A 22731-nucleotide genomic window follows, 5' to 3' on the forward strand; every position below is an offset into this window, starting at 1 on the left:
CACACAGCTTCAAGAAGACCAAGGAGATGGAAGAAAGTTCTGGAAAAAAGCCTCAATAAGAGTGTGTTATAAAAATATATCGCAAAAATACTACAGAGTTAAATCCGTTACTAATGAATGTAAACAATACGACACAACCACGACTCCAGTCTACAAGCAGACCATCAAAATGTCAGTGAGCGAGTAATTAGGGGATTAGTCAGAGAAACCACTCAGGAACGCTGACCACGATGCTACGACCACGATGCTACGACCACGATGCTACGACCACGATGCTACCACCACCGGGCTTCACAGTGTGCATGGTGTTCTCAGTGTGATGAGAAATGATGGGTTTCTGCCAGGTGCAGCTTTTTTATGCCAGATGTTCTCTGACCTCTCTGACATCTAATCCCCTCTTTACCTGCTCACCGGTGCTTGGTGGAAGGTCTACTCTATGCAGAGCCACGTGTGTGTGTGTGTGTGTGTGTGTGTGTGTGTGTGTGCGCACCATATTCTTTTATGTTTGTTAATAATAGATTTAGACCAGAAAGGGTTAAAGGAAATTCTCTGGGTGAACAGCTGAGGCAGCTTGGGAGAGAAACACGGTCCATGGAGAATCATTCACACACACCCAGACACACACACAGACACAGACACAGATACACACCCAGACACACACACACACACACACACACACACACACAGACACAGACACACTCATGCACAGCAGGAGGGAGAGAAATTAAGGTCTATGTAGGAGGAAGATGCTACAGGGAATCAAAAAAAGTGCACTGTCTGCAGCTCAGAATCCCGAATGGAGGACATTTACAGCAAACATAAAACACACACACACACACACACACACATACATCCACACACACACACACACACACACACATCCACACACACACACACACACATCCACAGGGACTGCAGGAGGACTGAACTTCCACATCATGAACAAAGTGACAGAGTTTAGGACTCACAATGCAATGCTAACACACACTCTGTACACTAACACACACACACACACACACACACACACACACACACACACTCTGTACACTAACACACACACACTCTGTATAAGTCTATAACTGAATGTTAGATGCAGGGTTGCCAGATCATCATGACCACCATTCATTAATTTTATGTTTTTTTGTTTTGTTTGATTTCTGCCTGAATTTTTTAAGTCAGTTGGTTAAATGCAGACAAACGAATCAATTTACAGCCTCAGTGAAATTACAGACTTAACTGTTCACTGAAAATGAGTTTGCTACTCAACGTTTCTGTAAATATTATCGATTCCTGTTGATTCCTAATCAATCTCAGTGTAACTCTATTTGTTCAGTGTCACTGCGCCGAAAAAAAACAATCCGTTGCTGAAAACCTGAGTGACAGAAAACCAGTAACAGGAAACGAGGAGGATTCCTGCGACAGCGTGACTGTTAGCGGTCGACTGATTCAGTCTGAATCAGAGCGAAGCTGATTCTTTTGATTCGTTTGTTATTGAGTTTGGTTTTGTTTGTTTGAACATTATTCAGTGTGTGTGGAGCTAAAAACCTCCTCATAAAACTCCTTCATTCATCAGTCAGAAATACACTGATATGATTAGATTATTTAAGTTTATATTATATATTAAATATATATTAGATTATTTTAATCATTAGAACATTCTGATTAGATTAAATGATTAGATAACGAGAACAGGAATTAACTTTTTTCATGAACGTTAAACGTAACTACAAATGGATAAAAAGTATGACGTGTCATTTTTAAATAAATTTGTAATTTGTTGGTGAGTTGCTGTGGTGTAAGAGGAATAAAAACACTCAGGGACGTGCAGTTATAGGAAAATAATCAACATTCGGATGTTAACAGTAACTCGGCTTCGCGTCGTGCCGCATCACACCACGCTGACGCTGATTAATTTCCTGTAACTGCACAGCCTCGAGTGTGTTTTATTTTTATATAATAAAATTTTATTTTTTTTGGACTTTATCTGGTGTAATAATGACCAGAATGTGTTTTTTTTTCTTTTTACTGTCATCACACTGAGGTCTTATTCTTAATATGAGCTAGAACCTGAGCTATAAATAATAAAAGGGATATTTTCTGATTTTCAGAAATAATGCTTTAATAATTTCATTCTAAAATGATCCACGAACAAAGCTGCTGAATGTTTTTGTCATAATTCTGCTGCTGCTTTTAAAAAAGATTTGACGTGACGTCTCTCGAGTTCAAACAAAGACAATATGGCTGATTAATTCATTACACACTGTATACATACTGTATATATATATATATATATGAAGATGAAACATTGCGATGCTCTAAAGTCCTGGATTTACTCACCAAACCCAGAGTTTGTTTTACGTTCACAAGCAGATGTTTATCTACACTCTGTCACAGTTTAGAGGTGATAAACAGCTGGAAATGCAGTGACTTTGTTTATCTGCTATGATAAAAGGCACGCTTTTATTTTCCGCATGCAAATGAGCCGAATCGAACCCCTTATCCACGTACATATAGACACATTAACGCCTGAGTGTTTAATTTATTCTCTTTCTGCCCACATGTGAGTGCAGGAACGAGAGAGACACAGAGGATGTAAATCAACACCGGCTCAGAGAAACAGATGGTGTTCGGTGGTGATTAGCTGAAAATAAAAAAAGATATCGTAGCAGACGTTTGGAGTGACGTCCGGGAATAAAGCGTGAGATTAGAGACGAGAGGAAGTACGGAAATGATTCAATGATCAGCAAGTTGTTCTTAAAATACTTTAAACTTCTTCTAGTGGAGAGAAATTAGAGAAATAAACACTGAGTTACTGTTACCACCCAAAGGTGATTATTTTCTTATAACAGCATGTCCAACAATAAGACATCAGTGTGTTTTATTCCCCTTATACCACAGCAGTGTATTATTCTATTAAAGAGCGTCAGGTTCGTTCCTGTTGTCACTTACGCTACAGCAGCTGTAAACAGTCGTTCCCTCACCAGCCTCTCTTTATTTTCTCTCTCTTCAAGTTAATAAGACACAAAAAAAACACAGAAACTGCAAAGAAGCGTAAACTCCTCCGTCCTGAAGATGTCTGTTACAAAAGGCTGACACTGGAGACTCCTTCCATAAATGTTAAATAAATTACAGAAAACTTCCATTTTTTTAATCCACTGTTTTTATCCAATAAGAGGAAATATCAGAGACGAGATGGCGGCGTGTTTTGAGACAAATCAGCGTGCTGTGTTTGACGGTGATGTGCAGTTTGATCTCGAGCTCGAGCACTGGACGGAGAAAATGAGTCTCAATTTGCCGGAGCTGAAGGTGCTGATCCCGTAACGACTTTCTGTCCTTTTGCGTTTTTGAGCTCGACTAAACTAACCTCAGCGTGTCTTTAGCTGTTAGCTGGTTAGCACTCAGTGTGAAATTAAAGACAAAAGACAAACTAAATGAAGATTCGACGTCTGTTTCTGGAGGGATTCAATCGATGTAAAATGAATTTGAAAATAAAATTAAATAAACACTTGTTTATGCATTTATCGCTCGATCACTGCTGTCGCTCGTGAGTATCTGAGCTCATCACTAGTGTTCACCTTCACAGCGTGAGACACGTCGCAGGATCGGGAAACGGGTCAGATCCAATCAGCCGCGACGCTTCTTCTCATTACGACCTCCAGACGCTCCGGTCTAATAGCTGTGTGAAATGTCAAATAGTGCAAATGCAGCAGAGTCGACGCAAACATGAAGACGTGTGTGATGGAGAACACGCTTCTTAGCCATGAACTATATACACACACAACACACACAACACACAACACATAATACACAACACACACAACACACAACACATAACACACAACACATAATACACATAATATATAACAAACATAACACATAATACACAACACATAATACACAACACACAACACACATAACACACAACACATAACACAAATAACACACATGACACATAACACACACAACACATAATACACATAATATATAACAAACACACATAACACACAACACATAATACACAACACACAACACACATAACACACAACACATAACACAAATAACACACATGACACATAACACACAACACATAATACACACAACACATAACACACACAACACACAACACAACACAAATAACACACATGACACATAACACACACAACACATAATACACATAATATATAACAAACACATAATACACACAACACATAACACACAACACACAACACACATAACACACACAACACATAACACATGTAACACACAACACACGTAACACATATGCATGAAGGAGAAACGTCAATAAGAGCTCAGGATAATAAAACCTCAGTGACATGATCATCACTAACCCCATCGATCACTGAGCTTCGATCTTCATCCCACATCAGTGTAAATACAAAGCGCTACAATAAACACCAGACACACAGCTGCGTTTTTATTCTCTTATTGAATACTGAACATTTAGAACAGCGCATTAAATTTAACGACAGGAAAACAAACTGAATCAGCGCATACGGACTCGCCATGTAGCTGTCTTTTATCAGTTCACACCACAGCGCTCTTTAGTTCTGCACTCTGATTGGTCAGAAGGTGTTGATTAATTCTCTCTAACAGCAGCTCTGACAGTAGCGCAGGTTTATATTAATGCGCTCGTTATAATACGCTATCGTTTCTATAGCAACAGCTCATTCACAGGGACGTGTACAGCCGACGCTCCACATAAACAGATTTTTTTTAAATGTGTGTAATCCTTGATATTTTGTGATATTTTGGAAGGAGTCTCCAGTGTCAGCGCTTTGTAACTTTAAGTTTTCCGACATCTTCAGGACAGAGAAGTTTACGCTTTGCGGTTTCTCTTTTTTTTCTGCGTATTTTTCTCTTATTAACTTCAAGAGAGTGAATAAAGAGAGGCTGGTGAAGGAACGACTGTTTATAGCTGCTATAACGTAAGTGAGAACAGGAACCAACTCGTTTTCCAACTATAAACGGATAAAAAATGTGATGTGTCAGTCTCCTGAACTGTTTTGTGGTCAGTTGAGACTAAAATCAAACATTTTCCCCCAAACACTTTCAGCATGTTTGAAGAAAAAAGGAAAAATACAATACAAGGAAAACAAACAAACATGTGCTAACATCTGCAGGATGATCATCAAAGCTTTGCGACTGTTTTTGTGTCTCTTGTGAAGATTGGTCATGAATTACGCTAATCGCAGAGATATTTCAGCCCAAAGCCTGGCTGCCTCTGCCAGGAGGTTAAGACCTCACCGCAGAAATGGTTGCGTCTTGTGATGATGATCACAATCTCCAGATGTGAACCCTGTGATGTGAACTAAAGAAGACGTCCATGTCGAAACAAACCTGAGCATGTGAAGAAGATTAAAATGTTCAGCGTGGAGGAGTGGACCGAGATCTTCTACAAAATGGCTCCAATCTCGTTAAACATCACAGGAAAGACTCCGCGCTAATAATCTCTCCAGAGGACATGGGGTTCATTAGATATTAATTGATCTTGGGGTGCCAATATTTTTTTTTAAAACAAGTTTTTTGCAAGGATAAATATGTTACGTAAGTGTGTTTTTTGTGTTACAATAAAAATATGCAGTGTTTACATATGAATAGTGTATTAATGACGGGTGCCAAAACTTCTACCAACAATCAAACCTCAACAAGTGAACAAATTTGTTCACTTGTTTATTTTTTCCAATCGTGTAAGACACTCTAGCGGCTCAGAGCATTAACAGATAATCGATGCTGAAGTCGTGTTGTGTGTAGTGAAGGTGAAACGCCTCCGGAGACGTTACAGGATTCCATCAATGTGCGATTTTCCTCGGAGATTTACGCTCATCGATTAGTCTTTACATTCCTGTCCTTTCAAATCAGTGTGTCGTTATAATTGAATGAAGGATCAATCAAGGCTTTAACACACACACACACACACACACACACACACGCTAGTTGATAATGGAACTAGATAATTGTACATTTTCTGTATCAGTACGAAATATTTGATTATTTTAACTAGCTTTGATATTAAACTGTATTCCGATTTTCTCCGTATTCAGACTCGGATTGCGTTTAATCTGATTTCCTGTGTAGTTCCTCCAGATTATTGAGATGACCTGCACACACCTTTGGGGTTTAGGTATTTTTTTTTATTTTGCGTAGCGCTCCATCATGAGGAACAATCACGAGGAATAATTGTACTGTATTGCAGATTTCTGTGTAACGTGCACGTCTCAGATCAATTACAATCACTTTCAGTTTTCTCTCAGTGAAAGTAACAGTCACAAAAACTGTTTAAAAATCAAAAACCTAAACACGACATCAGTCTGTTTCCCTAAAACCCAGCCTTCAAACTTCTCCTCTCCAACGTCTGAATCCTGCGTCAGTGCTTTTAAAAACACCTCAAAGAATTTAAATATTTAACGTATTTACCGTTTCCAGAATCTCTCTGGAATAAAATGATGTAATACAGTTTTTAATGCAGAGGGAAAAAAGGCTAAAATGCCAGAGAAACATCTCTACACCTTTCACCCTCATTAACAATTCGAGGACGTATGAATAAACATGAATATGCAAATGAGGACCGCCCCCAGCGTCCTCCCGCCGTCCCCGATACGACTGACGGGTCACGGGTGGACTCGAGTCGGACTGAGAGTGTCAGAGTCTCCATCCTCATTTTCTCATTTATTTATGTAACAGCAGCCTGAACCCGTTACCATAGCGACCACGATTCCGTTCAGTGCAGTTATCACGTCCTCAAACGATAACCTGATTGGTTTAAGCCGCTGAGTTGATTTAGTGACATCACACACACACACATTTTTATACAGGAGTCCTGAGAAAGTCAGCAGCACTGTGGTGTGTTCTGTTCCACGTGTTTAGTATTTTTATGTTTTTATTCTGCACCATACAGTGTTAATTCTGCACCATAGTGTTAATTCTACACCATACAGTCTTAATTCTGCACCGTACAGTGTTAATTCTGCACCATACAGTGTTAATTCTGCACCATACAGTGTTAATTTTGCACCGTACAGTGTTAATTCTGCACCATACTGTTAATTCTGCACCGTACAGTGTTAATTCTGCACCATACTGTTAATTCAGCACCATACAGTGTTAATTCTGCATCGTAGTGTTAATTCTACACCATACAGTCTTAATTCTGCATCGTAGTGTTAATTCAGCACCATACAGTGTTAATTCTGCACCATACAGTGTTAATTCTGCACCATACAGTGTTAATTCTGCACCATACAGTGTTAATTCTGCATCGTAGTGTTAATTCAGCACCATACAGTGTTAATTCAGCACCATACAGAGTTAATTCTGCACCATACAGTGTTAATTCTGCACCATACAGAGTTAATTCTGCACCATACAGTGTTAATTCTGCACCATACAGTGTTAATTCTGCACCATACAGTGTTAATTCTGCATCGTAGTGTTAATTCTGCACCATACAGTGTTAATTCTGCACCATACAGTGTTAATTCTGCATCGTAGTGTTCGGAGTGTTAGCGTGTTCAGAGTGTTAGCGTGTTCAGAGTGTTAGCGTGTTCAGAGTGTTGGCGTGTTCAGAGTGTTAATGTGTTCAGAGCGTTAACATGTTCGGAGCGTTAGTGTTAGTGTGCTCACAGTGTTAGTGTTAGTGTGCTCAGAGTGTTAGTGTGCTCAGAGTGTTAGTGTGCTCAGAGTGTTAGTGTTAGTGTGTTCAGAGCGTTAGTGTTAATGTGCTCAGAGTGTTAGTGTGTTCGGAGTGTTAATGTGTTCAGAGTGTTAGTGTGTTCGGAGTGTTAATGTGTTCAGAGTGTTAATGTGTTCAGAGTGTTAGTGTGTTCAGAGTGTTAGTGTGTTCAGAGTGTTAGTGTGTTCAGAGCCTTAATGTGCTGAGAGTGTTAGTGTGTTCAGAGCGTTAGTGTGTTCAGAGCGTTAGTGTGTTCAGAGTGTTAGTGTGTTCAGAGCGTTAGTGTGTTCAGAGCGTTAGTGTTAGTGTGTTCAGAGCGTTAGTGTGTTCAGAGCGTTAGTGTGTTCAGAGTGTTAGTGTGTTCAGAGCGTTAGTGTGTTCAGAGCGTTAGTGTGTTCAGAGCGTTAGTGTTAGTGTGTTCAGAGCGTTAGTGTGTTCAGAGCGTTAGTGTTAGTGTGTTCAGAGCGTTAGTGTTAGTGTGTTCAGAGCGTTAGTGTGTTCAGAGCGTTAGTGTGTTCAGAGCGTTAGTGTTAGTGTGTTCAGAGCGTTAGTGTGTTCAGAGCGTTAGTGTGTTCAGAGCGTTAGTGTTAGTGTGTTCAGAGTGTTAGTGTGCTCAGAGTGTTAGTGTGTTCAGAGCGTTAGTGTGTTCAGAGCGTTAGTGTTAGTGTGTTCAGAGTGTTAGTGTGCTCAGAGTGTTAGTGTGTTCAGAGTGTTAGTGTGCTCAGAGTGTTAGTGTGTTCAGAGCGTTAGTGTTAGTGTGTTTAGAGTGTTAGTGTGCTCAGAGTGTTAACATGTTCAGAGTGTTAGCGTGCTCAGAGCGTTAATGTGCTCAGAGTGTTAATGTGCTCAGAGCGTTAGTGTGCTCAGAGCGTTAGTGTGTTCGGAGCGTTAGTGTTAATGTGTTCGGAGTGTTAGTGTTAATGTGTTCGGAGTGTTAGTGTGTTCAGAGTGTTAGCGTGTTCAGAGTGTTAGTGTGTTCAGAGTGTTGGCGTGTTCAGAGTGTTAGTGTGTTCAGAGTGTTGGCGTGTTCAGAGTGTTAATGTGTTCAGAGCGTTAACATGTTCGGAGCGTTAGTGTTAGTGTGCTCAGAGTGTTAGTGTTAGTGTGCTCAGAGTGTTAGTGTGCTCAGAGTGTTAGTGTGCTCAGAGTGTTAGTGTGCTCAGAGTGTTAGTGTTAGTGTGTTCAGAGCGTTAGTGTTAATGTGCTCAGAGTGTTAGTGTGTTCGGAGTGTTAGTGTGTTCAGAGCGTTAACATGTTCGGAGTGTTAATGTGTTCAGAGTGTTAGTGTGTTCAGAGTGTTAGTGTGTTCAGAGCCTTAATGTGCTGAGAGTGTTAGTGTGTTCAGAGTGTTAGTGTGTTCAGAGCGTTAGTGTGTTCAGAGCGTTAGTGTGTTCAGAGCGTTAGTGTGTTCAGAGCGTTAGTGTGTTCAGAGCGTTAGTGTTAGTGTGTTCAGAGCGTTAGTGTGTTCAGAGCCTTAATGTGCTGAGAGTGTTAGTGTGTTCAGAGTGTTAGTGTGTTCAGAGCGTTAGTGTGTTCGGAGTGTTAATGTGTTCAGAGTGTTAGTGTGTTCAGAGCGTTAGTGTGTTCAGAGCGTTAGTGTTAGTGTGTTCAGAGCGTTAGTGTGTTCAGAGCGTTAGTGTGTTCAGAGCGTTAGTGTTAGTGTGTTCAGAGTGTTAGTGTGCTCAGAGTGTTAGTGTGTTCAGAGCGTTAGTGTGTTCAGAGCGTTAGTGTTAGTGTGTTCAGAGTGTTAGTGTGCTCAGAGTGTTAGTGTGTTCAGAGCGTTAGTGTTAGTGTGTTTAGAGTGTTAGTGTGCTCAGAGTGTTAACATGTTCAGAGTGTTAGCGTGCTCAGAGTGTTAGTGTGTTCAGAGCGTTAGTGTTAGTGTGTTTAGAGTGTTAGTGTGTTCAGAGCGTTAGTGTTAGTGTGTTTAGAGTGTTAGTGTGCTCAGAGTGTTAACATGTTCAGAGTGTTAGCGTGCTCAGAGCGTTAGTGTGCTCAGAGTGTTAATGTGCTCAGAGCGTTAGTGTGCTCAGAGTGTTAATGTGCTCAGAGTGTTAGTGTGCTCAGAGTGTTAATGTGCTCAGAGTGTTAGTGTGTTCAGAGTGTTAGTGTTAATGTGCTCAGAGCGTTAGTGTGCTCAGAGTGTTAGTGTGCTCAGAGTGTTAATGTGCTCAGAGTGTTAGTGTGCTCAGAGTGTTAGTGTTAATGTGCTCAGAGTGTTAGTGTGCTCAGAGCGTTAGTGTGTTCGGAGCGTTAGTGTTAATGTGTTCGGAGTGTTAGTGTGCTCAGAGCGTTAGTGTGCTCAGAGTGTTAGTGTGCTCAGAGTGTTAGTGTTAATGTGCTCAGAGCGTTAGTGTGCTCAGAGCGTTAGTGTGCTCAGAGCGTTAGTGTGCTCAGAGTGTTAGTGTTAGTGTGTTCAGAGTGTTAGTGTGTTCGGAGCGTTAGTGTTAATGTGTTCGGAGTGTTAGTGTGCTCAGAGCGTTAGTGTGCTCAGAGTGTTAGTGTGTTTGGAGCGTTAGTGTTAATGTGCTCAGAGTGTTAGTGACGCAGCACTCGTCTGATTTCTGTCGTTATCTATAACACACACTGAAACAAGGGAAATAAAATCCGCTCCGGCTGAATCCGCGTGTTCCGCGTGCTGCGTTACAAAGCGCTGTGTGTTTTATTTCCGTGTTAATCCGAGGACGCGGCGCGGAGACGAGGCGGCGTGTAAAGTTTGACCTTTTCCTCCTGCAGGAAATGAGCAGCGCCTGCAGAACGCTTCACACTCGACGTGTCCTGTTCCTCCTCCCGAGACGCTGCACTCCGTTACTGCTGTTTACTTCCGTTCTGTTTATTTCAGCCCGCAGACGAGCGCAGGATGAAGCCCGACACCCGCTTTTACACAAACTCCTCAAACAAAACCTTCTTCATGCACATTTTTCTTTTTAAAACAGGATTGAATTTCCTCCCAGTGTTCGACACGATGATAACACCACACGATCATTTTTATCAGATCCTCTGCAGATCAATTCTGCGTTTTTCTTCTATCGTGTCGCTTATTGAACAACGAAAATCACAATTTTTTATCCTTGTTGCTAATATTTAGATAGAAAAATCAGACCTTCTGATAACAGCAATTAATGACAACAGGGTTTTTTTAAAAACGTAAATCAGGGTAAATATCAGCGACAGGGAATAATTACTGTGGATAAATATATAAAAGCAAATCTAAAACTTTATATTATACTGTAATGTTTTCTCCTAAATCTTAAATCACGTGGGGAAAAAGACATCAGCAACATCATCATGACATTATTACAGTGGATATAAAAAGTTTACACACCCCTGTTAAAATTTGCAACCTGTAAATTAAAGTGAAAAACAGTAAAAAACAGTAAAAAAAAAAAAAAAAAAAAAAAAAAATCATTTTGGGGAAAAAAATGAAAAATGAAAAATGTACAATAACGTAGATGCATAAGTATACACACCCCTAAACTAATACCTTCAGATTTTATTACATCACTCAGTCCTTTTGGCTCAGAGTCTATCAGCGCGTCTTGACTTGGCGATATTTTCTCTCTTTCCTGCAAAAACATCCAGATCCGTCAGATTGTAAGAGCATCTCCTGGGCACAGCCCGCTTCAGGTCACCCCACAGATTTTCGATTGGATTCAGGTCTGAGCTCTGGCTCGGCCACTCAGAAACATTGATCTTCTCTTGGTGAAGCCGTTCCTTTGTTGATTGTGATGTATGCTTTGGGTCATTGCTGTGCTGAAAGGTGAAAATCCTCTTCATCTGAGGTGTTTTAGCAGAAGCCTTCAGGTTTTGTGCCAAAACTAGCTGGTATTTGTAGCTATTCATGATTATCTCCAGCTTAATAAAAGCCCCAGTTCTGGCTGAAGAAAAGCAGCCCTAAAGCACGATGCTGCCGCCACCATGCTTCACCGTAGGTATGGTGTTCTTTTGGTGATGTGCTTTTTTTTTTATACCAAACATACCTTTTGGAATTGGTCTCACCGGAGCACAACACATTTTGCCACGTGGTTTGGGGTGATTTAGTTGAGCTTGGAAAGGGCTTCCATCCATTCTACCCCGTAGCCCAGAACATGTGAAGAATATGAGAGATTGTTGTCACATGCAGAGAGTAATCAGTATGTGTCAGATGTTCCTGCAGCTCCTTTAATGTTGTTTTTGTTTTGTCCTTTTATAAATTTTGGCAGGACATCCTGTTCTTGGTGATGTCACTGTGGTGCTCCATTTTCTCCACTTGTTGATGATGGCCTTCATGGTGTTCCATGGTACAGCTAATGTTTTGGAAATTCTTTATACCTCACTCCTGATCGATATCTTTCGACTGTGAGACCCTGTACAGGCTTTGTAAGCTCTTTGGCTTCAGCATTCGGATGAAATCAAGAAGATGTGAAGAAACTCCTACAGAAACAGCTGGTCTTTATTTGGGGTTGATCAGAATAATTTCACTGATGACAGCTGTATGATAATTACTTTTGAACATGAGACTGAATGTGAGATTGGCTCATTCTGAGCACAGTCACATCCCCAGTTATAAAAGGGTGTGTATACTTATGCAACAAGGTTATTGTACACTTTTTATTTTTCATTTTTTCCCACAAAATGATTCTTACTGTTTTTCACTTTAATTTATAGATTCCAGTTTCACAATAAAGGTGGAAAATGATCTGATATGATTGATCTTGTTTCATTTTTTTTACGTCACAAAAACCTGCCATTTTAACAGGGGTGTGTAACAGGGGTGTGTAACAGGGGTGTGTAACAGGGGTGTGTAACAGAGGTGTGTAACAGGGGTGTGTAACAGGGGTGTGTAACAGGGGTGTGTAACAGAGGTGTGTAAAAGGGGTGTGTAACAGGGGTGTGTAACAGGGGTGTGTAAACTTTATATATCCACTGTATAATCAGGACATTTCATTGACTTTTGTGTTTGACCAATCAATGATCAGCACTATTTCTAGCTCCGCCCATATGTTCGCACCAGTACCGAGATGAACTGAGGGCACTTTGCGTTTGCTGAGTCTGAATCAGAACGAATTTGATTTTTTTGATTCGTTTGCTATAAATTCGTTCATTCACTGGTCAGATATGTGACGACTGAAAAAATAAAACTAATCTTAGCAAGAGTGTATAAATTACAAAAATGACCCGAGCACGGCGACCACGGAGCCAAAGCTCAGTAAATAATTAGATGACTATTGCAATAACAAGACAACATTTTGTGTCGCACCCAGTGTTTATTTTCTCTCAAATCTCTCGAGCGAAAGTCATTTCTGCAGCTCTACAGCTCTGTGCTTCAGCTCAGTTCAGCAGGTGAATCGATTCAGAGTCGAATCACTTTCTCACTGAAATCGAACCGCATTAGAGTTCACTCGGAAGCAGACCGAGACCGCTTCGCTCAGACGCTCTGGAACTCGAGTGTGTTCTGAGCTCACTAAAGAACCGCACACAGGGAGAGAACACACCAGGGTTCTGTTCACACACACTAAACACTGCGCACATGAAAGAACCCTGAGAGGAACTGAACAAAACATCGGAACTGAGCTTTACGGTCCTGAGTTAAATGATTCTGCTTTCTTAGAAAGTAGACCAGCATCAATGGATCTGAGAGAGATGGTGTGTGTGTGTGTGTGTGTGTGTGTGTGAGTGTGTGGAGTTCAGGAAGTTAGGTAGAGCTAAGTCGATTAGGAACTTGAAATCTGATGATGGAGGTTTAAAGTGAACGTGGGCGTTAGGTAATAAGAATCCAGTGTAGCGGTTGGGGAGCTGCAGGGGGAAGTGTTCACTTCCTAGTGAGAGAGAGAGAGAGACTGAGTGAAAGAGTGAGAGAGAGAGAGAGGGAGAGAGGGAGAGAGAAAGCGACTGAGTGAAAGAGTGAGAGAGAGAGAGAGAGAGAGAGACTGAGAGTGAGAGAGAGAGAGAGAGAGAGAGCGACTGAGTGAGAGAGTGAGAGACTGAGAGAGACTGAGTGAGAGAGAGTGAGAGAGAGTGAGAGTGAGAGAGTGAGAGAGAGAGAGAGTGAGAGAGTGAGAGACTGAGAGACTGAGAGAGAGAGAGAAAGCGACTGAGTGAAAGAGTGAGTTCCATTTGCAGATTTGGTGAGTTAAGTCCATAAGTTGCGTCAGTATTTACATGGGGAAAGTTGCTGGTATTCAGAGTCGGGTTACGCATCTGATTAAGTGGATTTTCTGAGCTCCACATTCTGATTATTAAAATCACCTGCATGTACTTCACACTTTTGAGGTTGCCAGATTTTGCTTTAGTAGTCCATGTCTGAGACGGAGTTCTCACTGTCTTTAAACAGATGATATTATTAATTAATAAATACTGTCATATTTCTGTATTTAATATTGCCCTCAAATGTGAGCGTAATCTGAAAGTGTGGCGTTTTATTCTGGGTAAATCTTCTGATCTTTTGGTTTGATGACTGAAAAACGTTCCAGGACAAAAAACTGTAAAAATCTGTCTTTAACATTTTCAACATCAGTCAGAACTGAATTAATCTTTGAGTGAGGTCAGGCATAAAAGATTCATTTTAGGAATTTTAGAAAGATTCGTTTTAGAAAGATTTATTAAGGAACCGTGTACAGCTGGAAATATATATATATATATAAAACCTGGAACCTACACTATATACAGTATGAGCCTAAATTATATATATCTATAACTAACGCTGACAAAAAGTGGGCGGAGCTACTGATCAGCTTCAGTGAATGCATGGACTCATAAAATACCTATTAGTGTTAGCTCAAATTTATAAGTTAATTTAAAACTTTATTTAGACACCTGAGACACGGACGCTCGTCTCGTCTCTCCCTCATGACGTCTTTTGAGCTTATAATTAAACCGATTTGTCGTGAGTGTGAAGGCGTCGTCACGTCACTGGGTGCTGATGAAAAGCGCTCAGACAAACTAGCAATAAATAATTAAACAAATTGTTCAATCTTGCATGTGGCCTCCCACCTACACACACACTCACTCTCTCTCTCTCTCTCTCTCTCTCTCTCTCTCTCTCACACACACACACACACACACACACACACAATGGCATAGACTGAGATGTTTTTTTTCTGAATTGCGGCCTGCAGCATGAATTAACACAATTTCCCACAAAATCAATCAAATCAATTGGAGCAATCAGACACCAATGAAGGTTTTTAATGAGCTCTCAGTGTGTGTGTGTGTGTGTGTGTGTGTGTGTGTGTGTGTGTTGAAGACGATGACGATGATGATTATGATGAATGGTTTCAGGCTGAAATGATCATGTCCTTGTCATGTTTCTTGCACTCACTCAATGATACATTAGCGATATTAGCAAGAAGCTCATCAGGTGTTAATTGTCTTTTACGAGTGACTCAATTACTCACGACATCAAAACAGCCGTTAATGGGATTTTAATTGAAATTTAGCGCGAGCGGCAGGTAAGGACACACCGAGCACACTGACAAATTAACACCTAGAGTTAAATTAACACTAAAGTGCTGAATTAACACCGGTACTCAGGGAAAAGAAATAAATATTAAATAAAAACAAAAACAAATCTAATGCATTAAAATGTATGTGAGATTATCACATTGTTGCCAGATTGGGAATTTTCACAAACTATCACATTATACTACTTATAAAAGTTACACTGTAAGATTAGAACTTAAACTAGGAATGGTCCAAAATAAAACCACCAATCTGGCAACCCTAGACTGTATCTACACTGTAACTGAGTCTTATTTTTATTTTTATTTTTTTTTTCCTCTATGAGCTGCTGATACAGAAGCACAAACAGAGAGACAGAGTAGAAATTATACATTATTATAATTATAATTATCGGTTTTTATGTATTTATGCATCAGTATTTACGCAGGGAAAGTTCCTCGTATTCAGAGCCAGGTTACGCAGCTCCACATTCAGATCCTGATCCTAATCCTGATCCTTGCTGTGAAACTGATCCTGATCTGGGTCCTGATTCTAATATTAAACCTGATCCTGATTCTGATTCTGATCTCAATCCTAATATTAATCTTGATCCTGATTCTGAACCTAATCCTAATCTGGAATCCTGATCTTTATCCTAATCCTGATCCTGAGCCTGTAGATTTTACAATATAGCATTAACAGAGATAACATCTTACAATCTTGAACTTAATCCTAATCTTAATCCTAATCTTGATTCTGTTGCCTCTACAATACAGGACTAACAGGGATAACATCTGACAATCCTGATCTTGATCTTAGTCCTGAATAAATCCGCAACCTTATTCTGATCATGATCTTAATCTTAAACCTGATCCTCAGCCTTACTCTGGTTATGATCTTAATCTTAATCCTGATCTTAAACCTGATCCTACCCCGATCCTAATCTTAATCATGACTTTGATCCTAATCTCAATCCTGAAATTGATCCTAATCTTGATTAATTTTGATTCTGTAGCCTCTACAACACAGGACTAACAGGGATAACATCCAACAATCCTGACCCTAATCCCTGTCATAATCCTGATCCTAATCCTGACTGAAACTTAATCCTGATATTGCTCCTGATACTGTAGCCTGATCCTGATCCAGATCCTATTCCTTATCATATTCCTGACACTGATCTTTATCCTGATCTACAACCTAATCCCATTCACAGTCTTAATCATTATCCTGACCTTAATCCTGATCCCGATGCTGCAGTCTCACACACAGTATGAAGCTATGAGCATTCCTGAGGAGTAGGGCTGGGCGAAACGGACAAAATCTTATATCACCATACGGATAATTTCATATTTTGAAATATGAAAGTTTTGAAAGCTTTTGAAAAAATTATCTATACAAAATAACCGTATAAATGGACCAGTTTTACAAATGACTGTTTTCTGTTCAGCGTCTGATTTGTTAATTCAAATCACATCCAAGCGACAGAAGAACCTCCCTGTAGCTCCAACCTCAGCGACGTAAACCGGCTTTTTTGTAACATTGGCGGTATAGAATATCTATCCGTAGACATTTTTCTATCTCCTTACGATATATCTCGCCGTATCTCACATCTCACCGTATCTCGCATCTCGCCGTATCTCGCATCTCGCCGTATCTCGCATCTCCCCGTATCTCGCATCTCCCCGTATCTCGCATCTCGCCGTATCTCGCATCTCGCATCTCGCCGTATCTCGCATCCCGCCGTATCTCGCATCCCGCCGTATCTCGCATCTCGCCGTATCTCGCATCTCCCCGTATCTCGCATCTCGCCGTATCCGTATCTCACATCTCGCCGTATCCGTATCTCACATCTCGCCGTATCTCGCATCTCGCCGTATCGCGCATCTCGCCGTATCCGTATCTCACATCTCGCCGTATCCGTATCTCACATCTCGCCGTATCACGCATCTCGCCGTATCGCGCATATCGCCGTATCGCGCATCTCGCCGTATCGCGCATCTCGCCGCATCTCGCATCTTGCCGTATCACGCATCTCGCCGTATCGCGCATCTCGCCGCATCTCGCATCTTGCCGTATCACGCATCTCGCCGTATCGCGCATCTCGCCGCATCTCGCATCTCACCACATCTCACATCTCGCCGCATCTCACATCTCGCCGTATCGCACAGCCCTACTGAGAATTATCAGCAGTATTTTACATTTAACAAGAGAGAATATCCAAAAAAGCTGAGATTAGACCAAAGTAAATGAATGTGCTGTTGATCTGGATTTCAGTTTTTTCCTTTTAAAGTCAGTAAATTAAGCGGATTACAGCGCAGTCGACACGAACGAGAACCAAACAACAGCAACAAGCACACGATGAAAATAAAAATAAAGACTAAAGCGTCATGCACACACTCCGTCCTGTTTACTAAAACTGGTAAACCGTATAATCGGCAAACTCAGTGAATTCATACGCTATACACGCATATACATACACACACACACACACACACACACACACAAAAAATATATATATATTAAAGCAGTAAAGATGAAGCAGGAATCAGCTGCACTGAGATTCTCTCCTGAAAGACGCTGCGTCGAGGCACAAAATGTCGTAATCAGACTTTCAGTGAAAAACGTCGGCAGTAAAACCGTCCTGATGAAAAATAATCACCACAGAGACGTTACGCCGAGGTTGTTCACGAAGGATGAAAAAATATAAGATACAGGCTTTAAAAGCAGCAGGTGGTCATGGTGAAAAAAATCCTAATGTAAAAAATCAGAAATTGAGATGCAACGAGATGCATAAGGAAGTGTTTTATAATCTCATTCAGGAAACTCGAACTGAAATGAAACCGAGTCGTGCAGTGAATAAAAATCCGACTCAAACCTTCACACGAATAAACTGCAGGCCAAAAGTTGGGAAGCGTCTGATAATAAAAGCCGACTTTAAAAAAAAAAATTTTGAAAGCAAAACTGAATGTAATGTGTTTATTAAAATCAACTCTATCTCTTTCTCCAGATATTTTACATAAAAGACCTTCATCAGCTTTACAGTTAGTGATATAATCGTTTAATTAAAATATAAAGCTGCACACTGGGAACAACAAGGTGCACAAGAGAAAGGCAGATAAACTACCAGCGTGCTGCAGTAATAAGATAAGATTTATTGATCCTGAAGGACATTTTGGGCCAACTGTTGGTTAAAAAAATATAAATATAAACCTATAAAGGGTAATAAAACTAAAAAATATAGAAATAACTTGACTCATGCATCATAACTACATATTAAAATTATAGCATTTATATTTATATATAGCTATAATTTATATACATATAAATATTCACTGATTATACCTGCATTTTTTTATCTTTTAAAAGAAATTCTATACATCTCTCTCTCTGCGCTGAATTAGAAATTAGTGTTCATTTCTAAAAGTTAAACTAGTTTTAATTCCAAACACTCCAATAAAACATGAATGTTTCTGCAGAATAAACTCGTCAGTCGATGATTTCTCCTGAACGTAACACGGAAAACACCTGATACACGGCTGCAGTTATATAAAAATATGCATTACACACATCTCACATGGTATAAAGGTGATTTATTCGTTCTAAAGAGATGGAAAAGAGGGAAATTTGTGCTTTTTTTTCCTGCATCGAGCCCTACATGCACTCGCGATGTCACGACGTCGTGTTTCACTCTTCAGGTTTTGTCATATTAAAGACGATGAAATCACTAAACCGTATTTTTCACTCGTTTTCTGAGACGTTTTGCTCAGGAACGAATAAAGAAAAAAGTCAAATTCACTTCCATGAGTGATGTCATGCTTTATATAACAGATATGCTTGCTTTGATATTACAGATATTACACTGTGGATTTAAAATGAGACAGAGAGAAAGAGAGAGAGAGAGAGAGAGAGAGAGAGAGAGAGAGAGAGAGAGAGAGAGAGAAGGAAGTCAAAGTTTTGGTCGATCATTGATACTGAGTATTATCATGATATTTAATCTGACAATAATTAATGAGGAATATCATGAAACAATGGTGCCAAGGCTTCTCTCTCTCTCTCTCTCTCTCTCTCTCTCTCTCTCTGGATCTGTGGATGAAGACTGGACACTAAACTGTTCTACAGAACAAACTCACTGAAGCATCTAAAACGTGTGTAATTGATATTTTTTATCAGATTTGAAGCTCTTTATAAGAGAATTAGGTCAGTGTGATTGTTTTTAATCCTTTCACAACACTGCTGTAAGTGTCTGAATGCTGGTTAGGAGCTAACTGCTGTGCTGCTTTCTTCTAAAAGAGATTTTTGTCTCATTATGACTACACTGCTGAAATAAAGCTTTAAACAAAAAGAAAGAAAGAAAGAAAGAAAGAAAGAAAGAAATGAAAATGAGAGTAGCTCTTCTCTTACTTCACAGCACAGCTCAAATAAATGACACATGAAGCCTCACAGAGAAAGCAGTCTGCATACAGTGGCTCCAAATCCCGGATCTGCATTAAATACACCAATTAACTAAAAAAGAAAGAAAAGAAAGAAAAGTCGCGTCTGTTCATCGCGGCATCATCACTGCGTCTCACGTGCATTTCACCTCCAGCCTTTTTTATTTTAATTATTATTCTCAATTCTTTTTTTAAGAGTCTTAAAAAGAGAATGAGGATCAGCTGCATGTCAGACAAAATGTGCATTAATAAGATGCAAAAAAATGTGAGTGTGTTAAGAGCAAAAGGAGAAATAAAGCCGCTGCACGCGCGCGCGGTCATCGTAAATATAACACACACACACACACTCACACACACACACTCACACACACACACACTCACACACACACACACTCACCCCGACTTCACGGCTCCATCGCGGTTCTGGATGGAAATAAACTTCCAAAGTTGATCCGAACAGCGCGGAGGAAGAGACGCGGATGAGGACGAGGAGAGGATTTACAGTGTGTGTGTGTGTGTGTGTGTGTGAGCAGCTGCAGCTTCCTCTCTCTCTCTCTCTCTGTCTCTCTCACACACTCACACACAATCCAGAGTAAAAAAAAATATCCATCCTGAACGTGGTTGCCAGATAGAAATAAAACTCCTCGTTATTAGATCACTGAATCTCCACAGCAAGAGATAAAGCTTGTTCAGCATCACGTCATGATAAACCTGTTCAATTAACTTTCATTTTCACATTTTGTCATAAAATGTTGATTAATTCTCTCTGACAGTAGCGCAGGTTTATATTAACGCCCTCGTTCTGATACGTTATCGTTTCTATAGCAACAGCTCATTCACAGGGACGTGTACAGCGAACGCTCCACATAAAAGAATTAAAAAGGCGTCAGTATGGTGAAGTGCTCTGTCACGTTTATGGAAGGAGTCTCCAGTGTCAGCGCTGTGTAACAGTCAGAGGTAAAGCTGTAACTGTAAGTTTTCCGACGTCTTCAGGACAGAGGAGTTTACGCTTCTTCGCGGTTTCTCAGTAACATGCGGAACAAACTGCGTTTATTTTAGAGAATAAAGAGACGCTGGTGAGGGAACGAGTGTTTATAGCTGCTATAACGTAAGTGACAACAGGAACTCACTTGTTTCACAGAACATTAAATGTAACTATAAATGGATAAAAAATATTGCTGTGGTGTAAGAGGAGTAAAACACTTGGGGACGTGCTGTTATGGGAAAATAATCAACTGCATGGTGGTAAGAGTAGCTCCACTTCATCACACCACCTGGTTATTGATTATTTTCCTACAACAGCACGACACGGTGTTTATGACTCACTCTAATGTTGTGTTATTGATCACTGTTGCGTTGTCGCACGCTGGTATGAAGTCTGATTAGGGGTTTAATTTCATAATTCTAATCTTTTTTATGGTTAATTGGTACTTAGACTCATTAAGGGTTCCTCTGTCTTCTGGAACCCTTTAACTTCTATGTAGAACCTTACAACATAGTTTTCACTAAAGGTTCCTGGTAGAACCCTATAAAGAGGTTAACCCTTCATTATCCAATGAACTCTTAAAGAACCATTTTTAAGTACTAAGAAGCTAAATGTTAAACTCCTGACAGGTTCCAGATATTCACATCTAAGAGTTCTCAGCATCTAAACATGGGTTCTACTTGTAACCCTTTCTGAGAGGAAAACACTCCAGGGTTTGACGTTAAACTGACAAACTGACAACTAAACTTCATCATTCCTCCTGCCCATGAAGCACAAAGAAGCCTCTCTCTCTCTCTCTCTCTCTCTCTCTCTAGCTTTGTATCTCTCTTTGCAATACAGCCAAAAGTTTGTGCACCCCTGACTATCACACCCATATGCGCTTGTTGAACGTCTCACTGCAGATTTATTCCCCTGTGTTTGCTGTTATAATGAGCTCCACTCTTCTGGGAAGCTTTCCACTAGATGTTGGAGCGTGGCTGTGGGGATTTGTGTTCATTCAGCTACAAGAGCATTAGTGAGGTCAGGCGCTGATGTTGGGATGTCGAGGAGGTCTGGGGTTCAGTCGGTGTTCCAGTTCATCCCAAAGGTGTTCAGTGGGGTTGAGGTCAGGGCTCTGTGCAGGACACTCGAGTTCTTCCACTCCAACCTTCACACACCATGTCTTCATGGAGCTCGCTTTGTGCACAGGGGCATTGTCATGCTGGAACAGGTTTGAGTCTCTTAGTTCCAGTGAAGGGAAACTGTAATGCTACAGCACACAGAGACGTTCTATATAATTGTGTTTTTCAGACTTTGTGGCAACAGTTTGGAGAAGAACCACATATGGGTGTGATGGTCAGGGGTGCACATACTTTTATCCATATAATGTAGATATCCAAGGCTTCCGCCCAGGTTCTCCTGGAAGTCTCCTGTTGGATATATGGTGCAGTTTGCACAGCAGGCTCCACTTCCCCAAATGTGCCCCGGTTCCTCCAGCAAAGATATTCCTGAAGTTCCTGAGTTCCTTAAAAGGTTCCCTCAGCCATCATCATGGAAACATCTCTGTGAAAGAAGCAGTGATGATATTCTTGCGTAATGTTTGGTGATTTATTAGTGTAATTATGACCTGTGTACAAAAGGAAACACTAAAAGCAGGATTCAACGCCTTCAGTAATCACAGTGAGAGAACATTTACTCTGGGAAAATCATCACCGCTGGTGTTTCCTCACATTTTCACGTATCGTTGCAGTTCGTTTTGTGTTGTGGTGATGTTGTAGTGTCTCCACCATCATCTGCTTTCCCACTGAACAAAAACGGAGCAGTGTGATTGTATCATCAAAATAAAACACATTCACTGAATACTGCATTGTTCCACATATATGTTTACATCAGCTTTATCTCAGTACATGATACATTTTTTAACTATAAAGCAATATTTTACTGATACATATTTATTTTCCTGAATGTAATTTGCACAAATTGTAAAGTTTACATTTTTAAAAAACACATTTATTTTAAAAAAAACACTTTTATATAAACCACATTTGTCCCCTTTTGCCTTGAGTAAATGTACACTTCTGGCTTTTGAGAGCTTGAATTTTAAACTATAAATTAATTAACTCTAAACCAAATTAAATGTGTTTTATTCCACAGTAACAGGAATCAGTGTGGAGGGATCAGCACCAATCTGGCAACCTCTGCTCTCACTGCTCATCATTTCCAGA

The 22731-nt window shown here is 40.3% G+C and overlaps 1 protein-coding gene across 3 annotated transcripts in view; it reads right to left on the reverse strand.

The window, feature by feature from the left end:
• si:dkey-237h12.3 (teneurin-3) overlaps positions 1–20100 on the reverse strand; it is a 125360-nt gene extending 105260 nt beyond the window's left edge. For 2 of the 3 annotated variants that reach the window (XM_053235639.1, XM_034306125.2), the window contains exons 1-2: positions 19940–20100; positions 19514–19615 (exon numbers count right to left, since the gene is read on the reverse strand). In XM_053235639.1, the coding sequence (XP_053091614.1) occupies positions 19514–19543 (30 nt within the window). In that variant the 5' untranslated portion in view covers positions 19544–19615; positions 19940–20100. The remainder of the gene's footprint in view (positions 1–19513; positions 19616–19939) is intronic. The other variant, XM_053235640.1, reaches the window with a different exon arrangement.
• Positions 20101–22731: the final 2631 nt, after the last annotated feature.

The sequence above is a fragment of the Pangasianodon hypophthalmus genome, chromosome 7, assembly GCF_027358585.1.
Source record: "Pangasianodon hypophthalmus isolate fPanHyp1 chromosome 7, fPanHyp1.pri, whole genome shotgun sequence".
Classification (NCBI taxonomy): Eukaryota; Metazoa; Chordata; class Actinopteri; order Siluriformes; family Pangasiidae; genus Pangasianodon; species Pangasianodon hypophthalmus.